The sequence below is a fragment of the Marmota flaviventris genome, chromosome 13 (assembly GCF_047511675.1).
Source record: "Marmota flaviventris isolate mMarFla1 chromosome 13, mMarFla1.hap1, whole genome shotgun sequence".
In the NCBI taxonomy this organism is placed as follows: domain Eukaryota; kingdom Metazoa; phylum Chordata; class Mammalia; order Rodentia; family Sciuridae; genus Marmota; species Marmota flaviventris.
In genome coordinates this window covers 56,066,391-56,093,303 of record NC_092510.1, presented here as the reverse complement: position 1 = coordinate 56,093,303, position 26,913 = coordinate 56,066,391, and the positions used below count along the sequence as shown (strand labels likewise).

The window sequence follows — 26,913 nt, the reverse complement described above, 5'->3', positions numbered from 1 at the left end:
GGTTTCAATCCACAGATGAGCAGACTGACATTTAACATTATACCAATCAAATGAGAATAAGTTACCTTTGTAATAAAATATATCATGATTTTAAATTAATACAATATAAGATATTTGACTATCTTAAATCCACGAATCTAACTGTAGAAAATGTTTCAAAAAGTGAAATCCATGCCCAGAATAAAATAATCTTTTTCAGATCACACCCTATTTTTATCCATGCCTCAGAAGATAATCTCTCATTAGTGTTTTCTCTATGTTCTCACTAACTTTTTTTCATTTATTCATCTTTTACCCTCTCCAGTATGGTTTCTGTTGGTTACTTCTACCCAATCTGCTCTCATTGGAACCACACTGCCAAATAGTGAGAAATTCAATCCACATCTTCAGTAAATCCATGGATATCTCTTCTAGGCAAATTAATTTTCTTATACACTTTATCTCTACCATTCTCTCTTGTTATCTTTCTAGTATCAGTGTCTTCAATCCCTATCAACATCTTGGATCTTCTCTCCCTTCCCTTTACTAAAAGTCAAAAAGTTCTCAGTTTGTCTTTTTCTTTCTCTATACTCTCTCCCCACAAGACTGTCTTCTCTGCTAGATTTACAGTCGCCAATCATGACAGGTAGAGTTGCCATCAGACATTGTGTTTCTTGATAGACATCAAAGTGCAAATGCCCAATGAATGTACAAGCTTGCAATTTAGAAAAAGATTTCTCTGCATTCACCTTTATGGGTTAACATGCTGCATGTATCTTCCACTGAGAAAATTTCACTGATTTCCTCATACTTCTCATTATAGCATTTAACATAATGGACATTAAGTATGATCATCTTGTTTAGGTTTCTTTCCCTGTAAAAATCGGATAGAGGGTTGGAGTTGTAGCTCAGTGGTAGAGTGCTTGCCTAGCACACATGAAGCTGGATTTTATCCTCAGCACCACATAAAAATAAAATAAACATATTGTGTCCATCTACAACTAAAACAAAACAAAACAAAAATCAGATAGATGAGAGTGGGAACTGTATGTCATGTTCACCTCAATACCCTCAGAACAACTTGCAACTGATTTACACGATGTAAATTTTTAAGTATAGCCTAAATGTAACATTAGTGGGTAAATCAATTATACTATTGATTTTTTGATCAAGTCACAAAATGAAATGTGATGAATTCTTTCAAGAATAAGTGCAAACTTTTCATAATAAAAATTTAATAAAAGAAACAAAATAAAAAGTTGACTAAATATGAAGTATATACTTATTTTATCAAACACAATTTAAAGGCACACCTGATATTATATAAACAAATATCATTAAGATTTAATAAATAGTACAAAATTAAATATTTCAATAAATACATAAATAGATACATCATAAGGGTCCTGGGTAAGGAATGTGATATTTTAAAATAGTCCTGAAAATATCTAAAACATTATTGAGTTTATGTCATGATAACAGCAGGAATGAGAGTCTTTGAAATGGCAGAACTTGTGGGAGTGTGGTAAGGTGTGTTCATCAGTGAGAAGCATTTCCCTGCTGGACCAGGTCTCATTCCATGCCCCTTAGTCTTCCATACAAGTTGGCTGATGAAGAGAAGGATTTCATGATTTCTGCTCTGACCACCTCCCAGGCACAAGGCAGGCATTTCTTCTCCTTCAGGTAGACAGTGATCCTGTGGAAGTATTTCCTCACAGCCCTCAGGGGAGCCTCTTCCACCCCCACCTGCTGGGTCCCACAGGCTTTCAGGTCATCCAGATGCTGATGGAGGCCAGTGAGGAAGGTGTCCAGGAGAGTCTTGTTCCAAGCAGCAAAGGCCTCCTGGGTGCTGAAGAGGTTGAAGACCTGCTGGGTCATCTGGTGGAGGACAGCAACAGCTTGAGCCTTCTGCACCTGCTCACCCTCCAACTGCTTCTAGGGGAAGGCAAAGTCCTTTCTGTAGTTCAGGCAGGAGAAAATGGGAATTCTCCTCATTTTTTCCAGGAGCGTCCAGGTCCCCTCCTCATTTTTCTCAGGAGTTTCAAGACCCAGGTTGTGTATCTGAGGCAGGTCACAGCCCAGAGAGCAGGTGGACTTACAGCTGAGCACCACCAGGGCCAGCAGGAAAGCCAAGGGCAAGGCCATTGGGAGTCTTGAAGATGCTGCTGGGCTGCTTGAGATGGGTGGTCTTGAATCTTTGCCTCTAGGTTCTCTGAAGCCCTTGACTTGTTCCTATGTCTTATATAGAAACCATTATACTTTCAAGTTTCTGAATGTCACCCCTGGAATTTTACTTCTGTTTTTGCTTTCCTTTATGCATTCACTACATATGCTTAGAGCAGTGTTTCCCAACCAACCATTTTTTTCAATATTGATTCTCTGTCCCCTGCCCTGAGACCCCCTTTTAGAATTATTTTCCCAACTGAAACTCCTATTACTTTTTTTTTTTTTGGTACTGGGTATAGAACCCAGAGGTGCTTAGCCACTGAGCCACATCCCCTTCCCTTTTATTTTTATTTTTAGACAGGGTCTCACTAAGTTGCTTAGGGACTTGCTTAGTTGCTGAAGCTGGCCTCCTTCTATTTCAGCCTCTGGAGTCACTGGGATAACAGGTGTGTGCCATCTTTCCTGGCGTCAATGCGGTGGGAGGGGTGTACTAGGAAAGAATAGAGTTACTTTAGATTAAGTAGAGGGGAGTAAATGGAGGGTAGGAAATATGAGGATAAGAAGGATAGTTGAATGAAACAGACATTATTATCTTATGTACATATATGACTGCATGACCAATGTGATTCTATAACATGTACAATGAGAAAATTAGAAATTATACCCCATTTTTGTATGATATATCAAAGTGCATAAATGCATTCTACTACTGTGTATAACTAATTAAAACAAAAAAAATTAAGCTAAAAGTTAATCAGAAAAGCTTTTGGTATTGAACTTAACTTTCTAATTAAGTTTACTCAGTGGCTTTAATGTAACTAACTTACTTATCGAAATCATTGTATCATATTCATGTGCCAATAAGCTCTTAATAAAAGCATAATAATTTTAATGTAATGAAATATTTAAAATCATATAAATGCTATAAACTATGGAAAATTATTTTTTTCACATTTATGGTTAGTTTACTTCACTTTAACTCTATTTACAAAATTTTTTACTTCATTCTTTGCTACATATTTTTCAAAGAGTTGATATTTTCTTTTCGTCAGTGCAGAACATAATAATTGACTTGTTGAATAACATTAGTAGAATCCAATAGTAAGATACAAAATTTTTATATATAATGCTCAAAGTCCAAAACACACTCATAAGAACTGTTTTGAACTTCAGAAAAATTTACATTGAAGATAATGACAGCCCATCTCTATATGGAGGCCACCTCTCAGGATGTAACTTGGAGATTCAGCAACCCAGGAAAGTCCTCCAATCCCAGCCATCTATTTGCCACAGGTTTGGAACACTGATCTTGTGTACACTTTACTTATCTCCATGAACTCAGCATGCATGCTTTCCATGTCATACAAAGGAAAGCCAAATGACTTCTTCTTCTTTTTTTTTTTTTTTCAGTGCTGGGGATCAAATCCAGGACCCTGATGAGGCTAGACAAGCACTCCACCAGGGAGCCACATCCCCAGCCTAGAAAACCCAATGAGAAATGATACTAAGGTATAAATTTTTGTCAGATAGGTTTAGCTTTGAGTATCTCAAAGGAGAAATTTTCACACTTTGGGGACCAATATCATGATAATGAGAAAACAAAATTCAGAAAATGCTATCACTTTTATTTTTTTTAATTTAATTTCAAACTTTCTAAAAAATTTGCAGAAGTCTAATCCTAATTGACTCTTATCAACACAAGCAAATCATCTTTTTCTTAAATACCAATACTGAGATCTAAAGATATTAAGGTTAGTGGCCTGTGCAACTGTTCCACGTAGCACATAAGACACTAGATATTTTTCTTTCTCATTTTCTTCTTCATAGAAAGCAAAAGTTGTCACTTTTTACATCCCAATGATTGGAGACAAAAATAACACAAATACATGTCAAAATGTGATAAAAACATAAAAAAAAACCAATATCCTTCTAGAAAACAAAAGAGACAAAAAATAACTTAGCTAGGTTCAGCCCAGCAAAGAAGCAAATTACTAGATAGGATAGAGAAGAGACAGTTGGGTAAGGAATGTAAAGGAAAGTAGCAAGCAGATGTGGGCTCAAGGAAGAGTCATTAATTCCTGGTTCAGGACTTGTTTCCAGTTTTGCAAATCCAGGCTTTACATAGTGTGAGGGAAGACACACCAACCAACACACAAGTTCATGTGCAAGAAAGGCTAATTTGTGAAATCTCAGTATTTTATCTGGATGGAAAAGTGTTAGATATATTGAATTCTCACTTATGAAGAAAAAAAACCTCAAAGATCAGTATTCTTCCTGTAATTTTTATCTGTCAAGAAACAAACAATTGATACTTTCAAAATATATTTTCCCAAAGCTAGTAGAGATAAATAATATAAATCATGTTAATGAAAGAATGAAATATTTAACTTGTATAAAGTTTTTACTGTCAATGAGACGTTGTCCCTAGAATTTCTAAAATAATAATAATAGCAATATTCATGCTTTCTCTATATATTTAACATGCACCATTGCTCAGCCTATTGAATTTCCAGAGACCATAACAGACAGTGCTATTGCCCACATGTAACACACACACAAAAAAGGAAGTACAGGTGTCTCATGAATAGCGGAGCCAATATTGGAACCCGGTGCACCCTTTTCTCACTCCCCAGTTCTCACTTGGTCTCTGGGGACATTTCTGGCCATAAGAACCAGAACTGATTTTTAGACTAATCAATATTTTCCAGTAGAGCCTTGCCTCAGTCATGGCAGTCTTTCAGTTCAGCTCCCATTCCTCCCCTTCACTTTGCCAGGCATGTTACATAATAGCAAAATTGGCCTCCATATACTTACCAATGTTGTATCCTATTCAAATGTATCCTCAAGAACTTAAATGTATTTATTAAACAGTGTGTGCACCTCAGTGCATATTTATGAACACCTCTTAGAAATCTTAGATATTTCTACTCTTGCAATCAAGTATCTATAAAGCTCTCTATTGTATTCACCACAGCCCAAGGTTGTGGGTCATGATCAAGCCAGAGGCTTGAGACAAATTACAACTAAACCAAAGAACTAAGGCTCAGAGCTCACATCTGATAAGGCTCACAGAGGCAACTAAAGGTGTAGAAATTAGAGTCTTTCTGGAGAAAGGAAGAGTCCAGGGTACTTGAGGTGGAGGACTGAGAATGACAAAAGGCTCTGGGTCAACTGCCTTGCTAGTTGCTTCATGTCTCCTGTTTATAGCCTGGAAAAGTTTACATACTTTATATACAGAGATATGAAAAGTGGCCCCAATAAATTGAATATGTCAGGATAAAACAAAAGAAAAGATGTTGGAAGAAAAGAACATATTTGCAGTGGTAGAAAATGACTGGACAAAATGAGCACAGAAATGGAGGAAATTCTGTCTTAGACTTTCCATATTTTCAGGTGGATCTTTATGGTTGTAAAAACTACTGACCTTTATTCTTCCATTCTTTCAGGTCTAAACAAACAAACAAACACACACACACACACACACACTGACACACACACACAGTAAATGAGTGTTTCCTTCCTTTATCTCCATTTATTTCTATGGGATAATGGACTCCATTCCAGTTTGACTACCAGATTTTGCATGCAATAATTAGAATAGTACTTTAGATTGAAAAGCACTGGATTTTGAGTCCTTAGTTCAAGGTTTTTCCTGCCAAGATTCTCATTCTTCTTTTTGTATGACTATATTCTCTCTTCTTGCTACCAGGGATGGAGCCTTCAATGACTTTGCATCTTGCTCCTCAGGGGATTAATCTCCAGAATATATAATGAAGTAAAAAGATGAATACCCAAAATACAAATAACCCAATTAATAAATGGGCAAAATAACTAAAGAGAAACTACTCAAAAGAAGAAACACAAATGATCAACCAAAAAAAAAATGTTCAATATCTCATCATCTCTAGCAATCAGGGAATTGCAAATCCAAACTACCTTGACATGTCATCTCACTTTAATTAGAAAGGCAATTGTCAAGAATACAAATAGTAATAAATGCTGGCAAAAATGTGAGGGAATGGTACACTTGTTCATTTTTGGTGGGACTGCATAGTAGTACAATCACTGTGGAAAACAGTTTACAGATTCCTCAAAAAACTGTGAATGCAACAATCACATGATCCAGTAATCCCCTCTTGGGTGTATTCCCAGAACATCTAAAATCAGCATGCTCTAGGGAAGGAGCGCCATCAAATTCATAGTAGCACAATTCATAATAGCCAAGCAATAAAACCAGCCTATGTGCCCATCAATAGAAGAAAGGATAAAGAAATGTGAGATACACACACACACACACACACACACACACAATGGAGTCATGAAATTATGGCATTTTCTAGTAAATGGATAAAACTGGAGAATATGATGCTAAGTGAAATAAACCAAAAGTCAAAGGCTGGATGTTTTATCTCATATGCAGAACCTAAAGCAAAAAACAAACAAACGAATCAATAACCAAGAAAAGAAAAGAAAATTGGGGTGGGGAATCCAAAGGGAGATGAGGAGATGAGTGGTGTAGAGAAAGGAGATTGAGAATGAGTGATATAGAGAAAGGGGATTGAGAAGAAAGGAAGAGGGACGACAGGAAAGGGGAAGAACTGAGGAGTGAATCTAACCCAACGTTCCTATCTACATACATGAATGTAGCACAATGAATTTCACCTTTATTTATAATTATAACACAATAAACACGAACTATAAATAAAAAAAAAAAGATCAGTAGTGTAGAAGAAAGAAAATGAGGGGCGGGGGGAGAAGGAAGGGGCAGGGAAATTATCAGGGATTAAACTGGTGCAAACTGTGTACCATGCTTGTACAATTATGTCAAGATGAACATAAATATTATGTATATCAATGATAAACTAATTTTATAAGGTATAAAATTTTAAAGGCTTTGAAATAAGTAAACATGAAAAAGCAGATTAATTTTATTTAGCACCATTTGCTGGGTCCCACTGCCCCACATTTTCTCTGTGAGATGGAGAAGGAAGAACCAAGAAGCTCAACTGAAATGCCATCATTCCAGGGAGAGGAGGGGTGTGGATAAGAGAGAAGTTAGTGACTCTGACGTGGGGGAAGAAAAAACAGTAGAACTGGAAAGATTGTAGATTACTTTCTTGTGTGCATAGTTGGCCATTGTTTTCAATACACTTTTGATAGATTTTATGTAATTGGTGTAGTGAAAATCATATTAATATGCTTAATATAGTGTTAAAGTTTAGAGAGGAAGGGTTCCCCAAACAGTTTTCAAGACTTGGTTCCCAGTGCAGCAATGTTGAGAGGTTGAGCTCTTGGGAAGTGATTGGATCATGTGGATATTACCTCATCAATTGATTAACCAACTGATATCTGAATGGCCTATGGGGGGCTGTGAGGAAACTGTAGGAGGCAGGGCCTACAGGAAGAAGTGGGTCTCTGGGGGCCTGCCCTGGAAGGGAAGGGTTTATCTTGAACTTGGATGCTTCCTTGTTCTTTCTCTGCTCCTAGGATGTAATGACCTGAGCAGCTTGGCCCTGCCGCCATGATATTCTGCCTTGCCTCAGGCCCAGAGCAATGGAGTTAGTTGACTATGGAGTGAAGCCTCTTAATACAAAATACTTAATACTTGTTTATATCAGGAGTTTTGTCCACAGCGACAAAAGTTGACTAACACATATGTTTATTTTAAATTATGACATAGTTATTTACAAAAATAATTGATAATTGTTTCAATTAATAATTCTTTGATTACCAGTAAGCTACTTGTATTTTGTTGAGTTGTTGAGCAGAAATAGAAAATTATTCAATTTCCATCAAAATATTTATTATTACTGATGAGAAAATGACTCCTAAAATTGTTGGCTTTGTTAATTAATTTAATTTACATAATTGTTACTACACCCATGTTCAAATACATTTCATTTTCTGATATTGTTGTATTTGATAAGAATTCTTTTATATTACTTCTTATAATTTTCCTAGTATTGGACATATTAAAATTTCTGTGGGTACACATAATCAATACAACATTGACATGAAGACTGACACATTTCCTTTATAAACTGAAAGTAGGAAAATGCATCAGTGAATCTATTACCCAAAAACTGAAAAAAAATTGGTTAAAACCAGTTGAAAATGTAACATGAATCATGGAAATCTAAAGTGCAAATGTGTTGTGTATAATTCCGAAGAAAAATTGAGTTAACAATTATAACAGGAATCAAAACTATTTACAATATCAGTTGTCAACCAGAATAAAGCATTGGCATTGAATTTCCATTCTGCTAGCTGTATGTGTGATATAGCACAACCCACTTAAACTTTAATCCACAGTTTTCTTATACATAAAATTTATGTTCAAAATATGTTGCAAACACTAAAAAAAATACTTGTATTTCAAAGACCTTAGCATAGTATCATCCATAGACAGGATTTAAAATTATATAGGCATTCTCTTATTTTTCTTTCCTGTCTAGGAGGATACCACTTGTTTTTGCAGAGAATTCTTACAACTTTCCCCCCTAAGGAGGCACTAACTGACCTTTAAAGGAGGCAACCTGAAAGCCTATAATTCTGTCATGAGTTCTATAAAGATTGAAGAATGTCTTTTTTCATTTTAAAGAAGTGGCATTTACATGCACTCAGGAAATTGTGGCTCATGTTAATACCTGACAGTGGGAATGAACATTTTCATGGAAGTGCAGAAGACTCATGGTGTTTCATTTTGATTCTGGTCCCAGGCACATGCCACCACCACTACCACCCTTGCCCTCAGCATCCCAGGACTCATTCCCATAGCATCCCAGGTTTCTTCCTCTCTCAGGTAGAATTCCCAGGACACCCTTGTCATTCTCTCCCTTCACCTGCCTGCCCATTCACATAGGGCTGCTTTCTGAAGTGTTGTGGTTTCAGCTTAAAGGTTTCCCTGAAGAGCAAGCAGTGCAGAAAAGGTAGAAAGCAGAAGTTCCCCTAAAACATCTAGGTTTTGTAGAGACATCTGCTGGAGAGCTCTCCTTTTTCCGTTGCATGTGATGTCATAGTAGCTGTACCCAAAGGAAACAGAAAGCAGCATTCAGTGCATGGAGGCTAAGGGAAACTCTTTCAGGGAAGAGTTCACTCTGGTGTGACAAGAGCAGCGACAAGTTTGGGGGCAGGTTTCTGATCTATGCAGAAGTCCAACCACTGCATGGGTTTTTCCTCATAGTGCAGAAAGTACTTTTGGGTAATGATAATGGTTACCATCTATGTAAGGATGTGTATCAGAGTAGTGATACCTCACCTCTCTCAATAACTACCTTCAAAAGCATGATATTTTTAAAAAAGAAAGAAAATCTGGGAAGAGTTCTAGAGAAGACTGAAGAATAGTTACTCTTCACATGGAAGATAAGTCTTATTTGTAGGTTGAGTCAGAACATGACAGCTTGTAGGCCATTCTGGATACGTTAGGCTCTGAAACTGACTGGTAATAGGTATGTTACTCTCCCGGCTTATTCTGATGGCTGGCACATTCCTCCCTATTACTCTGGCTCACATTTTTTTTCTATTAGGAAATCACAATAATCATTTTCCCTTCCTCTAGAATTCCCCACTTGGGGTCTTCCTTCACTCCTCATTAGCCTGCTCTGCATATTCACACAGCTGTTTTCTCCTCCCTCGTGGTTTCTTTCCATCAATTTCCCTTTTGTAATACAGATACCACATTTGACAGAAAAAGTTGAGTGAAAGTTCTCAGTTTGTCAGAAACTCCTATGTGAGTGGTTTTTGTTCATGCATTATGAATGTTTCTGGAAAGGAGGGGATGTCCCTATTACAATGATGTTATAGAAGGAAACAGCAAGCTCCACTGTACTCTAAGGCTATTTCAAAGTCACAGAGGAGGATCACCATCTGCTGGCCACAAGGGATGAGGATATCAGCAAATCTGTGGAGAGCTGGCATTGTTGGGTTTAAGCAGTGTTGATCTCCAATGATATAGTTTGTTTCTCCAGAGGGAAAAAAAGCACAAGTCTCTTACCTAGGGGGAAAAAGCCTTTACCTTTAATATTGGAATAAACTACTTTCCTTGGCATTTTAATCTTAGGGAAAATTCATCAAGTTTCAGGCAGGTCCTGTCCTCTGAGCAAAGGACAGGTCTGTGCAGACAAAGGATCAGAATGCAACTTGCTCCGTGGTACAGACCCTCCTGATCACTACCTCCAGTTTCTCAGGACACAGAGCATGGCAGGGGAGCTGCCTATCCACTGTGAAGCTCAAGATAGCCAGGAAAATCTGCTGAATGGTGCGTTAGCTCTTTATTAAGTGCAACTTGTCCCTACAAATTCCTTCCTACAATCAGATTCCATCCTTTTAATTTATACCAGCAGGAAGACCTTAATGTTCCTCTGTGTAGGTCATGAGCTTGTATTATTTCTGTCTGGACTTGGTCATCAGAGCACAGAGGAGAGTAAAGGACTTCAGAGGACACAGCAGCCAGCTGACCCTGTGGACACTGTTTGGGTAGGACTGGGAGGGATTCAGGCAATCTGCACAGCACTGAGATTGATAAGTGGATCAGGAAGTGATTGTGAAGCTTAGGGGGGAAGGAAGGGGCTTTGCTTTTACTAGGATCTCTCAAATCTCTCCCTAAGATGATTCTGGAGCTTTCCATTGCTTCCCTCCCTTCGGTGGGCTAGAGAGCCTCAGTTTATGTGTGAAGTCATTTTGGTCCCTTTCCTTTCTTTCCTTGTCCACCCCTTATGAGGTAACTGGCTTAGGAGCAGAGCTATGTGGATTTTTTTTTTTTTTTATGAACTTGGCTGTCTTTGAATGCTGACATCTTTCAATCATTATAACCTCTTCCACTCTTTACTTGCTACTTACTTACACTTTATGCAGTTTTTCATTATATTCATATCATTTTTTGTTTATATAACTTGGAAAAATTGTGTGTCTAACTTCATAATATAACCTTCCTCTGAAAATCTGTGTAGCCACATACTGCTTCAAATCCTAGTTTTATTAACTTATGAATTCAACAGAACAGAGAGCCTGGAGGCAGGGTGGAGTATGGGGCACAGGTGGGCTAGGGAGAGAGAATCAACACAGAGGTGTCAAGTGTTCCTCTCTGCAGACACAGGCTGTGCTTCACCCAACCTCATTTACATCCTGGCACATTCAGCCCACCTAAGAGCACGCACCGAAAAACAGGAGGAATGTCCAAATGCTCCTGGGATCACAACACAGCACAACCTGGAGACAATCCTGTTTTTCGAACTGCATGACCAGGAATGTGAACATGGCCATGCTTGACTCTTCCTGTCTACTAAAGCCTAAGTTTTGAAGGTCAATGCCCATTGATGTTCAGCCTGGCACAGAATCAGTAAGCAGAAGGGGACCTGCCCACTCTTCTTTTCCCAGTGAGCTGCCAAAGAATCCAGCAGCTTAACTGTGCTCCTGTTTAGAAATTTCCATGTCCTGATTCCACCAGCAAGTGACTATACCCAAAACACAACTCTTACATGTTCACAACATCAGAGCTCATGTCTAAAAATAGGAAGAAGTTGCAGGAGCCAGTATGATTCATGGAAGGATAAGATACATGCTCTAAGCGTCCACTGAAATAAGGGCTGATCCTCAGGAAATGAAGCAACATCAATTGAGTTTGTTTTTCCTGCAGATTATAAGGTCTGATTTTGGGATTTAGAATCATTCCACTTGTTTCCTCTAACACAGAGAGGTGACTAAAGTGGAGGCTGGAGCAGAATCTTCGCCCAGAGTTAAGGACAACATCAGTGTCCCCAGCATGAGTGACAGAGCACAGCAGCCTGCAGAGCACTGGTAGGGTGGAGGGTTGCTCCAGTGAGGCCTGCAAGGGGAGGCCAGTGCAACCCATGGAATCCCTCAGTCCTAGTCATAATGCAGGTCCTTTAAAAAACAAGCAACATGTGAACAGCACTTGAACTATGGGGTCACAGGCAGGCGTTTGAGAACATTCAGCAACAATTGGGGCACCACATTTCTTTTTTATCATTATGCATTTATTTTTTCAGTCTTTTACACTGGTGCATTCTAATTATACATGATAGTGGGATTCATAGTGATACATTCATATGTGCTCATAACTTAACGTGGTCAATTTCTCCCCTTTCCTTCCCCTCTTTCCTCATCTTAATCCTCATTTTCACTTCTGTGGTCTCCCATATATTTTCATTATAATTATTCCTCCCCCACACTTTTTCTTTTCTCTCTCTAGCTTCTACATTTGAGTGAAACCATACAAACCATGACTTTTTGAGTCTGGCTGATTTTTCTTAACAATGTTGTCCAGATCTACCCCTGTAACTGAAAATGCCATAAATTTTCTTTTTCTTTATGGCTACATAAAACTCTACTGTATATGCATACCACATTTTTTTCTTATCCATTTATTTATTCATTTATTTCCTAGACTGGTTTCATAACTTGGCTAATGTGAACTTGAAATTTATTATCTTAACTTCCTCATCTACTTCATCCAAGCTGTGTCTTCTCCTTGGTTCAGAAATTCCACGTTCATCCCTGTTCTCCTTTTTTTTTTAATGAGTACTTTAGACATACTTGTCTCAACTCTCCCTGGAGTATTGACATTAGATCTTTGGTTCAGTACTCCAGATTTATATTTCTTTCCAATAGATTCTATAAACCAGGGTTACTGAGAGGACTGAGTTAATATTTGCAAGGCTCTAAGAGCAGTGACTGTTCTTCTGTTCTTTTACAGCTTTCTGAAAGTGGTCTTTCAATGTCTGAGTGGATCATTATCTTGGTGATCTTTATCACTCAGGGGAGGATAATAGCCACTGACCTGCCAGACAAGGTGAGTGCTGGAGTGATTGGCATCAGTGGTCAGCCTTCTGGGAGTTGGTTTTTGTGACTCTCCCCTTTTGTCCTCAGAGCTGATCACATGTGGATTAAATGTAAGCTGAAAGCAGTATAAAAATGATAGTAGGAAAAACAAACAAACAATAAAAGCATGGTGTTATTATTTTTTTAAAAAAGGATACACAGACCATGGAATACAATAGAAAAACCAGAAATTATTCTACAAAAACAGCCAAGTAAACTTCAACAAAGAGCAAGAACATACATTAGAGGGAAAAAAAAATTCTCTTCAATGAATAGTGGTAGGCAAACAGGGTATACATATGAACAACTATGAAACCAGAACTCCTATTTCTCACCATTTACAAAAATCAATTCAAAATGCACTAACAACCTAAAAGAAAGACTCCAAACTATGAAGTAGTAGATGAACATATAGGGAAAAAACTATGGAAGTATGCAAAATATTTTGATAAGATTTTTGATATACAGGCAACAAAAGTAATGTAGACAAATGGAATTATAAAAAAGTAAGAAGATTCTGCACAGAAAGGTAAACATTCAACTGACTTAAGAGATCATCTAGAGAATGGGATGGAGAAATATTTGAAAATGATTCATCTGACAATGGGTTAATATTCCATTTTTTAAATGGGCATAATATCCGGATTGACATTTCCTGTAAGAAGACACAAAACAGCCAGTATGAAAAATTTTCAGTATCACTAACAATCAGGATAATATAAATCTAAACCACAATGAGATAACATTTTAATCTAGTTAGAGTGACTATTATCAAAAAGACAAAAAGTAATAAATCCAGGTGATGATGCATATAAGGCAAAATTTTACGTATCTTTAATGGGAATGTATATCAATATAACCATTATAGAAAACAATTTGGAGATGTCTCAGAAAACTGAAAATAGGACTCCCGTATGATTCCACTAAGGAATATATAGCCAAAGGGAATAAACTCATTGTGTAATAGAAACACCTGCAAAGCTGTGTTTATTGCCACACTATTCTCAATAGCCAAAATATAAAACCAACTGTGACATCTGTCAATGGATAAATGAATATATATTTCATATATGTGTGTGTGTACACATATACATTCAGGCATCCATTGTGTGTCCATATGTACACAATGGAATATTGTTCAATCATGAAAGGATGAAATCTCATTTGCAGCCATGTGGATAGAACGAAAGTCATTCATTATCTTATGTGAAATATACTGGGCCCAGGAAAACCAATACCACATGTTTTCACTCAAACACAAGGCTAAAACTATTGATTATATAGAAGTTGAATGAATAAGGCCTCTAGAAACTACAAAGATGAGGTAGAGGGAGGACACAAAGAGGCTGGATAAAAGGTACCTAAATGCAGATAGAGTGAGGGAAGTAGCTTTAATACTCTATAACAGAGTTAGGTAACTATAATCTTCAACAATAATTTTTACCAAATTGTATACCTTAGTATAATGTTCTCAAGGTTCATCTATTCTGTAGCATATATTTGGTACTGTATGACAAATGATATGCAAATATATTATTCCATTCTTAAAGTTGCATTTTTACTCTTTGTAGCTTTTATTTTTTCTTTTGGTATCAGGGATTGGACCGAGTGACACCTAGTTACTGAGACACATCCCAGCCCTTTTTTATTTTTTGATTTTTGAGACAGAGTCTTGCTAAGTTGCTTAGGGCCTCCTTAGGTTGCTGAGGCTGCAATCATTCTCCCAAGCCTCTGGGATTACAGGAATGTGCCACTATGCCAGAAACACTGGGGATTTCTGCAGCAGAGAGAAGGAAACTACTGTGATATGAGAATGACATGTTAGGATCCAGGGAAATAGAGAGGAAGTGGGAGTGTCACAGGCATCAAAATTCACAAATAAAATATATTTGTTTGAACATGTACATATATATATATATATATATATATATATATATATATATACATATATATATATATATATATACATATATATATATATATACACATATACACATATATACATATTGTGAATAACATGTTACCAACAATTGTATATTAAATATGATATACTATACACACATACCCAACATTTGTTTTAGACTCTAATCCTACACAAGATGCTTACAAGCCATCAATACAGTTTGAATATTAATCAGACTTACTTTCAGTGCCAAGTCTATCTATTTCAAGTCTTCTCCAGTACAACTCTCATTTCAAATATTCAAAATTGTGCCACCTTGTCAATAAAAACAGAGATTTATGAGTTTGTTATTCTTATACATATCTCTATAAATAAATAAGAAATTAGTCTTCACTGTTAAGCCCTCATTCAGTGGAGGATAATTGGCTAAGTGTTTTTTAAAGTTTTAGTGTGTTTGATACATGCAACTTCAGTAATATTTCACCCTACTTTCCATTTGTGAAAACTGAGTCACAGAGAGGCTTAATGAATTGCTCAGGATCAAACTTGTTTACAGGTAGAACCTAGACTAAGTGCAGAATTCTATATCACTTGTAATAATCAATTGATTAGTATTTTGAATTTCTGATGTTTTTAATCCCAAAACACCTAAACTGTTGTTTGCTGTCTTTTAGTGATAGATGTAGTGAGGTTATCTTTGTTTTAAGAATGGTTTTCACTCAATTTTACTTTTCAGTTTCGATACTGATGATGAGAAAATTTTCAATCCACTTTCACTTTTCCATCTTTTGAAGGAACTGCCTTAGACTATTATATTCACTGCAAATGTATTTGTGTTAATCCCTAAGAGTTTAAGATTTATAAAATCATTATCCTATATGGAGAAGAAATCTTAAATGAATCAGGAAAAAAGGAAATAATAAAGAAGAATTCTTGACATAGCCATCTCTACTAGAAAATGAGAAAGACTTAAAAATAGTTAGAACAATGTTTCAAAAGGTAAAAAACAAAACAAAACAAAACCAGGTTGTTAAAACATGTTATTTCCTAAAATTGTTATAGAAGAACAGTAAATAGCTTTAGGATTATGCATGTAACTATTGTTAAGTAGTGTGCATAATTATTAACACAGTGATTACCAGAGAATCTGCATAATAAGCAATAAAAGCTCTCTTTTCATATGGTAAATGAAAATAAAATCCTGGCAGAATAAAGAATTGATGTTTTGAGATTAGATTATCTCAAAGATTTTAGTTGGTTCTTCAAGAGGCTTAAACATGTGACACTGTTATCAACAAATCAGAGAACTGGCACCAAATGAAACATCAGAGGCAGAACCTGGGCTGTAGGCAGTTCTGCCCAATGCAATATCATTCAGCCAAGAGAAAAGAATGAAAAGCTGTGATCTGCAGCATGGATGGAACTGGAGATCATCATGTAAAGTGAAATGAGCTGGACAGGAAGATAAGTGCCACACGAGAAGTTGATCTCATAGGAGCTTAGAGTGGAATGGCGCTTACCAGAGACCACAGAGAGCAGAAGGTGGGGAAAGATGGGAAAGGCTGATCAATGGTTCCCCAGTACAGCTGGAAAGGGGCAAGAAGCTGGAGGGCAAATGCAGGATGTGGTGACTGTATAGGGAACTAACGTCCTGTGCATTTGATAAAGCTGGAGGGAGGTATGTTGAGATGTTCACAACAGAGACATGATAAATGTTCAAGGAGATGAGCGTGTTTAACCTGATTTAAACTTTGCACCAAACATATTATGGTACCCCACTAATGTGCACCACTTTTGTGTTTTGATAAATCAGCTGTTGTGTGTATTGAAAGCATCAATCACTACAGGGGAAAAGAGGTGGAATTGGCATAATTAGTGAGAGATGAAGAATATCTAAGCAGGAACCCCATCGGAGTAGGAGGAAAGAGAGTAAGAGAAATCCCGTTATTTTTCCCTTCATATGAGGTGAGATATTCATGTTTTTCTTTTATATACTCAGATTTTCATTCATTTTTCTGTTAATCTCAGCTTGTCTAAAAGTATTACAGCTAAGCTGCAATGCAAAATGCAAAAAATAATGATGTATGTAAAATGAACTCAACACAGAATTCAGAATTTAGAACTAAAATTTCGATTGCTATTTACGATAAAAATTAAAGAGAAGGGAAAGAAATATTTACACAAACCATCATTCTCCTCCAGGAATACAAAGAGTTAAAAAAAATTAAGGGATGCAAAACAAGTTGTTAAAATATAAAGACAATGTTTTGTTTTCATTAATCATACTATAAAGATATACATAATATTTTATGAAAAAATAAATTTTATAAATAGTTAAATGAATATTTAAATAGACAGACAGGAACATCTGTAGGGTTGTAAGAGACTAGTGCCTGTAGATTTGAGTGCAATGTTGCCTAACTCTTGAAAATGTCTCAAAACTGGCTTGAATTCATGTCACAATTCCAGCAGGATTAAAAGGCTTTGAAATAGCAGAACTTGTGGGAGTGTGGTAAGGTGTGTTTGTAGGTGAGAAGCATTTCCCTGCTGGACCAGGTCCCATTCCATGCTCCTTAGTCTTCCATACAAGTTGGCTGATGAAGAGAAGGATTTCATGATTTCTGCTCTGACCACCTCCCAGGCACAAGGCAGGCATTTCTTCTCCTTCAGGTAGACAGTGATCCTGTGGAAGTATTTCCTCACAGCCCTCAGGGGAGCCTCTTCCACCCCCACCTGCTGGGTCCCACAGGCTTTCAGGTCATCCAGATGCTGATGGAGGCCAGTGAGGAAGGTGTCCAGGAGGGTCTTGTCCCAAGCAGCAGAGGCCTCCTGGGTGCTGAAGAGGTTGAAGATCTGCTGGGTCATCTCATGGAGGACAGCAACAGCTTGAGTCTTCTGTACCTGCTCACCCTCCAACTGCTCCTTGGGGAAAGCAAAGTCCTTTCTGTACTTCAGGCAGGAGAAAGTGGGAATTCTCCTCATTTTTTCCAGGAGCATCCAGGTCCCCTCCTCATTTTTCTCAGGAGTTTCAAGACCCAGGTTGTGTATTTGAGGCAGGTCACAGCCCAGAGAGCAGGTTGTCTTACAGCTGAGCATCACCAGGGCCAGCAGGAAAGCCAAGGGCCAGGTCATTGGGGGTCTTGAAGTTGCTGTTGGACTGCTGGAGATGGGTGATTTTGAACCTTTGCCTCTAGGTTCTCTGAAGCCCTTGATATGTTAAGGTCTATTTATGTCTTAAATAGGAATGATTATGCTTTCAATTTTCTGAATGTCACCCCCAGGACTTTCTACTTCTGTTTTTGCTTTCCATGATGTTTATATGTGTTTACAGCAGTGTTTCCAAAACATTTTCCATTGTTGATCCTCCTCCCCTGCCCCCAGACTCCCTTTTAGAGAGTCCAACTGACATTCCTGTTTTATTTTTTGGTACTGGGTATTGAACCCAGAAGTGCATTTCCACTGAACCAAATCCCTCTCCCTTTTAATTTTTATTTTGGGACTGAATCTTACTAAGTTACTGTGGCCTTAATTAGTTGCTGAGGTCAGCCTCAAACTTGAGATCCTCTTATCTCATATCCGAGTTACTGGGGTACAGATGTGTACCACCACACCCAGTCTATTATATGTTAATAATAGATATACTGTATACATATTTATATAACCAATGAATATATCTACTTTGAAAGTCAAATTGTTAAATTTAAACTTTGTATTCAATACAGAGTTAAAAATGTCAATATAAAAAATTCAGTTAAAAACTAATCTGAAAAGGTATTGACATTGAACTTAACTTTCTAAATAAATTTTACTTGACTGACTTTTATGTAACTAATTTACATATATAAATCACAATGTATCAAATTCATATGCAAATAAAATTTTATAAAAATATAATAATTGCAATGCAACAAAATACTTAAAATCATTTAAAAGCTACAACCTACAGAAAACAGTTTTCTTAACATTTATATTTTGTGCACTTTGCTTCACCTTCAATTAGAAAATTTTTGAATTCACTCTTTGCTAGATACATTTCAGATAATTGTTATTTCCTTCTCTTCAGTACAGGACAAACTTATGGATTTGTTGAATAGCAACATTAGAATTAAATAATAGGATACACATCTTTGTATTTAATTCTCAAACCCAACAACATATTTATAAGTACTGAGGGTCTAACATAAAAAGCATCCACTCAGAAGACAATAACAGCCCATCCCTACAGGGATGTAACTTGGAGATCCAGCCACCCAGGAATGTCCTCCAATGCCAGCCATCTATTTACCACAGGTTTGAATCACTAATTTTGCATACAATTTTCTTATTCCATGAACTCAGCATGCATTTTTTCCATATCATACAAAGGAAAGCCTAATGACTTCTTTTTCCCAGTGCTGAGGATCAAGGTTAGGCAAGCACTCCACCAGGGAGCCACATCTCCAGCCTAGAAAACCCAATGAGAAATTATATTAAGGTATATGTTTTTGTCAGCTAGGGTAGAGCTTTGAGCACCACAAACATTACAATAAATAAGATGTAGTCAGACCTCAAAGGACAAATTTTCACACTTTGGGGACAAGTATCATGATAATGAGAAGAGAAAATGTCATCACTTTTTTTTTAAATTTATTTTCAAACTTTCTAAAGAAAATGCAGAGGTCCAATCATAATTATGATTCTTATCAAACAAAATCAAATTATATTTTTCCTAAATACCAATACTGGAATCTAAAGATATTAAGGTTAATGGCCTGTGCAATTGTTCCACATAGCACATAAGAGACTAGATGTTTTTTCTTTCTCATTTTCTTCTTCATAGAAAGCAGAAGTTGTCACTTTTTGCTTCCCAATAACTGGGGACAAACAGAACACAAATGCTTGTCAAAATGTGATAAAAATGTAAAGAAAACTATATGTCACTGGAAAAGAACAAAAAAAAAAAGATGAAAAATAACTACATGCATCCCAGGAAAGATGCAAATTACTGAATGGGATAGAGAAGAGACAGTTGGGTAAAGAATGTAAAGGAAAGTAGCAAGCAGATATGGGCTCAAGGAAGAGTCATTAATCCCTGGTCCCGGGCTTGTTTCCAGTTTTGCAGAATCCAGGCTTCACACAGCATCAGGGAAGACCTATCCACCAACTCACAAGTTTATATGCAAGAAAGGATAATTTGTGAAATCTCAGTATTTTCTCTGGATAATGGACAAATGTTAGATGCATCATGTTCTCCCCTAAAGAAGAAAAAACCCAGTGATCAATATTCTTCCTGTTTTTTTTTGTCAAGAAGCAAAGAATTGATACTTTCAAAATATATATTCCCAAGCTAATATGGAGTTCAATAATAATGATTATATTAATAAAAAGAAATATCTAAGCTGTGTAAACCATTTGTTGAGTTAGACACTACTCTGAGAACTTGCAAAATTGACCCTATCTTAATAGTAGGAATACTTTTGTTTTTCATACATATCAAACATGTACCATATGTTCAGCCCATTGAGTCACTAGAGACACGGGTGACCAAACCAGACAGTGAAAGCTTCTACTGTTGTTCTAATTTACAAAAGAAAATTGGAAGGGCAGGTGGCTCATAAATACTGAACCCACTGCTGGAACCCAGTGTACCCTTTTCTAGGTCTCCAGTTCTCATTTGGTCTCTGGGGACATTTCTGGCCATAAGAACCAGAACTGATTTTTAGACTAATCAATATTTTCCAGTAGAGCCTTGCCTCAGTCATGGCAGTCTTTCAATTCAGCTCCCATTCCTCCCCTTCACTTTTGCCAGGCATGTTACATAATAGCAAAATCGGCCTCCATATACCTACCAATGTTATATCCTACCCTGTCTTCTTTCAAATGTATCCTCAAGAACTTAAATGTATTTGTTAAACAGTCTGTGCACCTCAGTGCATATTTATGAACACCTCTTAGAAATCTCACATATTTTTATTCTTGCATTCAAGTATCTATAAAGCTCTCTACTGTATTCACCACAGCCCAAGGTTGTGGGTCATGATCAAGCCAGAGGCTTGAGACAAATTACAACTAAACCAAAGAACTAAGGCTCAGAGCTCACATCTGATAAGGCTCACAGAGGCAACTAAAGGTGTAGAAAGGAGAGTTTTTCTGGAGAAAGGAGAGTCCAGGGTACTTGAGGTGGAGGACTAATATGACAAAAGGCTCTGGGTCAACTGCCTTGCTAGTTGCTTCATGTCTCCTGTTTATAGACTGGAAAAGTTTGCTGCTGGGTTCATTTTATAGACTTATTTGGAGAAGTGGGCCCAATAAATTGAAAATGTTGAGATAAAATAAAAGATGTTGGAGGAAAAGAACAAAATTGCAGTGGTAGAAAGTGATTGGACAAAATGAGCACAGAAATGGAGGAAACTCCGTCTTAGACTTTCCATATTTTCAGGTGGATCTTTGTGGTTGTAAAAACTACTGACCTTTATTTTTCCATTCTTTCAGGTCTAAACAAACAAACAAACAAACACACACACACACACACACACACAGTAAATGAGCATTTCCTTCCTTTATCTCCATTTATTTCTATGGGATAATGGACTCCAATTCAGTTTGATTTCCAGATTTTGAATGCATTAATTAGAATACTATTTAGGTTAAAAAAGCAACATATTTCAAGTCCTTGCTTTTCCTACATTTTTCAGGTCAAGATTATCATTTTTCTTTTTTCCTGACTATCTTCTCCCTTCTGGTTACTAGGGATTGAGCCTTTAATGGCTTGACCTATTTTTCCTCGGAATACCACCCCAGGAATTCAGAAAGTATTTCTGAGCTGAGAAATCTTCCAATGCTGTCTTGAGTCCTAGGCATTTTATCCAATCAATATCAATTCAGGAGCTCACTCTATATTGATGAAGGAAGTAAATGTTTAATAATGGTAGAAAAAAATATGCCATTGCATACATGATATATGATTTGAAAAGTCAATAGACCTAAATTCCTTTTCAATTCTTCATTGTTTTGAAGAGAAGCTATAATTGGGGATTGTGAGGCATATTTGAATAAAAGGACCAACATTTCATTGAAGGGATATTTTCTCAAGTTTGTCATCTTAATATTCAGAACATCTGGATGATTAATAGTAACCTGTTTACAAATGGGAAATTCCATGTCCCCTTTTGTTTCAGTGATCACCAAGGATCTGCAAGGAACAACCTGATCATACATTCTTCTCTCCACGGGTAATAAGGGCACAGTGTGAACTTTATATGTGCTCCAAGTATTTTGTCCCATACCTTTGGCCAGTTTGAATATTAACCTAGGACTTTGAGAAGCAACTTAAGTGACTGTTTTACAAAGTCAACTATGATATGATCCTTAATGAATGACATCTTTTCTCATGATATTCAACTTTTATGGAATGAGACTTCAAGAAAATAGGTTATTTTGCCTGCTGAAAATAGCATTATTACATATAGTGTATAAATGAAGACTGGTCCTTAAAAGAAGTTGTCTTTTCTTCCAACAAGTCATCAGCTAGAATGCCTTCCCCACTTTCTTTGCATCTGTGCATCACATATGCATAAACCCTCACCTGGTACATATTGATGGATGTGATCTTTTCCTGTATAGTCTCAGCCCTCAAAATCATCCCCATGTGATTCAGCACATTTTCGCCCTTCGCAACACTGTAGAACAAATTCCAGACCCCAGTCATAGTTAGAGTTACATGTTGGAGATGAGCAAAGCCACCAAAGAGGTGGCACTCAAGTCCTTGAATCATTGTTGGGAGGATGGCTAACCTATGAGTCATCTGACAGGAATTCCTATACTCAGATCTTATATGAAAGCAAGATAACTTTGTGTTATGATTAGTTACTGATAATTTTTATCTTTTGCAGAAACTGGCATTAACTGTTGAATGTTATTCAAAAATGCTCTCTTGATGAGGATGTGATCTTTTCTTATATGATCTCAGCCCATGAAACCATCCCCCTGTGATTCACCACACTTTTCCCCCTTTGCAACACACTAGAATAGATTCCAGCACCCCTGCCACACTTGGAGTTACATGTTGAAGATGAACAAAACCACCATAGAGATAGCACTCAGGTACTTAAGTCACTGTTGGAAGGATGGCCTACCAAGGAGTCATCTGACAGGAATTCCTACACTCAGATCTGATAGGAAAGCAAGATAATTTTGTTTTATGATCTAGTTACTGATAATTTTTATCTGTTGCAGAAACTGGCATTAACTGATGAATGGCATTCAAAAATACTCTCTTGATGAATTTTTCCTATGAGTAAACTAAATTTTAGGCTTGAAATTGAAAATTCCCTTCAAGAATTCAACAGAAATGCACATATTATAAATCATAACATTATTTGATAAACCGTGTTATTGTTTCTAAACATTTTTTTTGTCAATTTTAAATGCCTCATGTACACAGATTTTTAAAAAATAATGTCATGATTTTGGTTCCAGATATTTTTCAACTGAAACAAAACTCTGAGGTGAGATTTTATTTGGAGATTTGGGAAACAAGTATGTAATTGGTTAGAGAGAAAGTATAACTTTCTTCTTGTGGATTTTTCTTTTCATTGTTGCTAATGAATGAAAAGGACACTTCAGTTTCTCCTCTGACAAACTCCTAGGCACAGGAGTTGATTTCTTTCCCTTCAGATAGCAGGTGATTCTCTGGAAATACTTTCAGAGTGTAAATCCAAATGGGAACACAACGTTTTTTCTACAACTGTCAGCTTCAGTTAATCCAGACTGAGATGAAGTCTGGAGAGTAGTTGATCCAGGAGGACCTTACCGTTGGTGGCTCAGTTGTCCATCATGCTGTCGGGATAGAACATCTGCTGGAACATCAGATGGTAGAGACAGGTGACTTCTATCTTCTGGATTTGGGTGTTCTTTTCTGTTTTTCAAGGAAAATGAAAGTCAACTCTGTCATTCAGGCATTTCTGATTGGGGATGCTTTTCAGCTGTCTTAATAGCAGAAAAAATTCTTTGTTTTCCGGGTCACAGTTGCAGAACCTGACTTTCACTCATATTGCTTTAAAGGAAAATGAGCAGGGTTGTGTGTAAGCAGGTAAGAACCTTTAGTGGATCAAGCTTCAGATTTCCTTGGGTAAGAATTATATAAAATTAATAGATGTTGCCATGATTTTTTGCATGCATCTTCTTTGTTACTTAAATCTCTTGTGGATTTGCAAGTGCAGGGCCATGTCTTGTCTTTACTTACAATTTTAATATCTGGATTACCACACGTTTTTGCACTGATTTTCATATTGATTAAGATATCATTTATAATTACACAGACTTAATACTTCCTTAAATTTTGGGCTCCAGTGTTGTACTCATCCACCTAACCCTATTACCAGTCCTGGAAATACCCTGTGAATTACCATTCTAGGTTGCAATGGCTGAAAATCAAGAAAAGTTTCTTCTACAATCACTCTCCAAAAAATATATATTCCTATATACATATTCATGAATATGTCTCTCTATATATTTTATATTTATCTTATATAGTATATATGTTTGTTATTTGTCATATATTTGTTAAATGTATCAATATAATATAAAATATGAATAATATATTCAATATAGTATACTTTATATTCTAAATATATGTAATAAATTTATATAGTATGTATGTATAAATAATATATGTATGTATAAATAATATATGTATATATAACAACAATATTGTATATAGAATTTTATCTTTTTAAAATTTACATTATAAATCATTGTCATTTAATACATATATTTTTATAACATAAATATATAATTGAAATGTGTTCTATAGGTAGTATTCATATAATTATGAAATATGTAGCATACATTAATAAACATGTCCCACAATATGTAATACATTTTCATGTTATGTTAAATAGAACACATTTATATTATTTTATATTCATATCATATTTAATAATATGAACATAATATGTTGTATACATTACAGAAAATATATATTTATATTTTAAAATACATATATTAATATATGAAATATATGTATATTATATGTGATATCACATATTATTATAAGTGTGTGTAATATAGATACTTATATTTAAATAAATATGTGTAAAATATATTTATATATTTACCATGGAATATATACATATAAATATATGTATTAAAATTACTTATAGAATATATAACATATGGAATATACATTAGCATTATATAAATTCATATTATATATAACATGAAATTTACATATTATTTAAACTTATAGAATAATTGTGTAGTCCAAGTTCAATCAAATGAAGCCAAGAGAAGCTTCAACTGCAGCTCCTGTGCATTCCCACATTCCTGCACTTTGTCACCTCTGAAATGCAAACTGTAGTTTGGGATTGTCTGCTGGACTGGGAAGGAGCAGAGCCCTGGCTCCCACTTCTGAGCAATGCTGGGCTCAGAGGGAGGAAAACTGTATAGCACCTGGAGGTTCCTTTCAGGAACCAGCATCTAAGCAAGTTATTCAATAGAAACTAGCTACACTTATCAATAGCAAGATAAATGAAATAAACTCTACCCTCAGGTTCAGATGGTGTCAAATCACATTAAGTGTTTTTTTTGTTTTGTTTTGTTTTTTAAAGAATGGGTTAAAAAATAGTCATAAAGAGGAAAAACTCATTTACTCTGTTTATATATGTAGATATTGATATACAAATATATATCAATATCTACAAAATATATGGAAAATATATATGGAATAGTGGAATATGGAATAAACATGGAAAAGTATACAAAATAAAAAATATGACACTAATTAAACATATAATATATTTCTTTCTTAAATATATTGTATACATAAGATAAATGGATTTGTATTAACAAAAATATATAAATCATTATAAAAATAAACACACTTATATGTGATGTATTTGATATTTATAGTATATATAAATTTGCCTCCATTTACAAAATGATAGAAGCACAGGGAGTCCTGAATAGTGGAGCCACTGTTGGAACATGGACCAGCCTACTCAGAGTCCTCAGCTCTTACAAGCTCTATGGAAAGCTGATTTCTAGACTCACCAATGATTTCCCAGTGATCCTGTGTAAGTAATGGTAGAGTATTTCTCTTCATCTTCCATTTGACTCCTTCACAAAATAGCCCCATATGCTCAAGCCAAAGGTTATATTAGCATTAAATTAAGCCCAGTTTACTTACACATTGTAGTCTTGCCTTTTCTTTTTCACATTGTGTCTTCACAAACTTGAAGACCTTTGTAAAACCCTTTTAGTCCAGCAATATATTCATATATGATATAAATCCTACATACCTCCATTCACTTATTCAAATATATTTGAAACCTTATGGACTAAGGCCTTCATTTTAACCTATAAAGGTGAATTGTAGTCAGGCTAGAAGCATGAGCCAAATCAGAACTTGTGACTTCAGGCTCAGAGCTCAGGGAGCTCACATCTGGAAGGGCTCTCTGAGGGCATTGGAAGTGTGGCCTGAGATGACGAAAGCCTCTGAGTCACCCTTCTTGCCAACTTGTGGATTCCTGTTAGTTTTAGCCTTCTGGGCTAACTCTACAGAATTACATGAATGACAGGAGAAGAAAAATTATGGTGACACTAGGTAAGGAAGGTTTTATTCAGATCTATTGGAACCGGTATTAAGACTCACAACATGGTAGAGAGATAGGGCCCCAACTCCCAAAGCAGCAAAGACAGCCTGACATTTATAGCCAACAAGAAGAATGGGGGTGCAGTGGATGGAAAATTGCCAAGAGAAAACATCAAGATGGAGGGTATCCTTGCTAAACCAACTTAACAGAACTCTTACCAAGGCAGGCCTTTTTACCAGATATGAAGTATGGAACACAAGAAATTGGATTCAGACATCAAGGGTGACAATACCAAGGGTTAGGAGATTCTCATAAACCCAAATTACCAGGATTCTTATGACACCAGGATGAGGCAGACCAAACACTGGGCCACAAAACCAGTCCTACAGCCAAAGAGGACTCAGCTCACCTGATTAAAGTTTGATCAAGGATAATGTTTGACAGAAACTTAAG

General features: G+C 36.2%; 1 protein-coding gene and 1 pseudogene across 1 annotated transcript; both read right to left on the bottom strand.

Moving 5' to 3' along the window:
* Positions 1-1,551: 1,551 nt before the first annotated feature.
* Positions 1,552-2,124, bottom strand: LOC114089300 (interferon alpha-2-like; annotated as a pseudogene).
* A 15,220-nt stretch (positions 2,125-17,344) lies between these two features.
* LOC114089149 (interferon alpha-2-like) lies at positions 17,345-18,019 on the bottom strand. Its single transcript, XM_027930868.2, has one exon. The coding sequence runs from the start codon at positions 18,017-18,019 to the stop codon at positions 17,345-17,347; it is 675 nt and encodes a 224-aa protein (XP_027786669.2).
* Between the last annotated feature and the right edge of the window lie 8,894 nt (positions 18,020-26,913).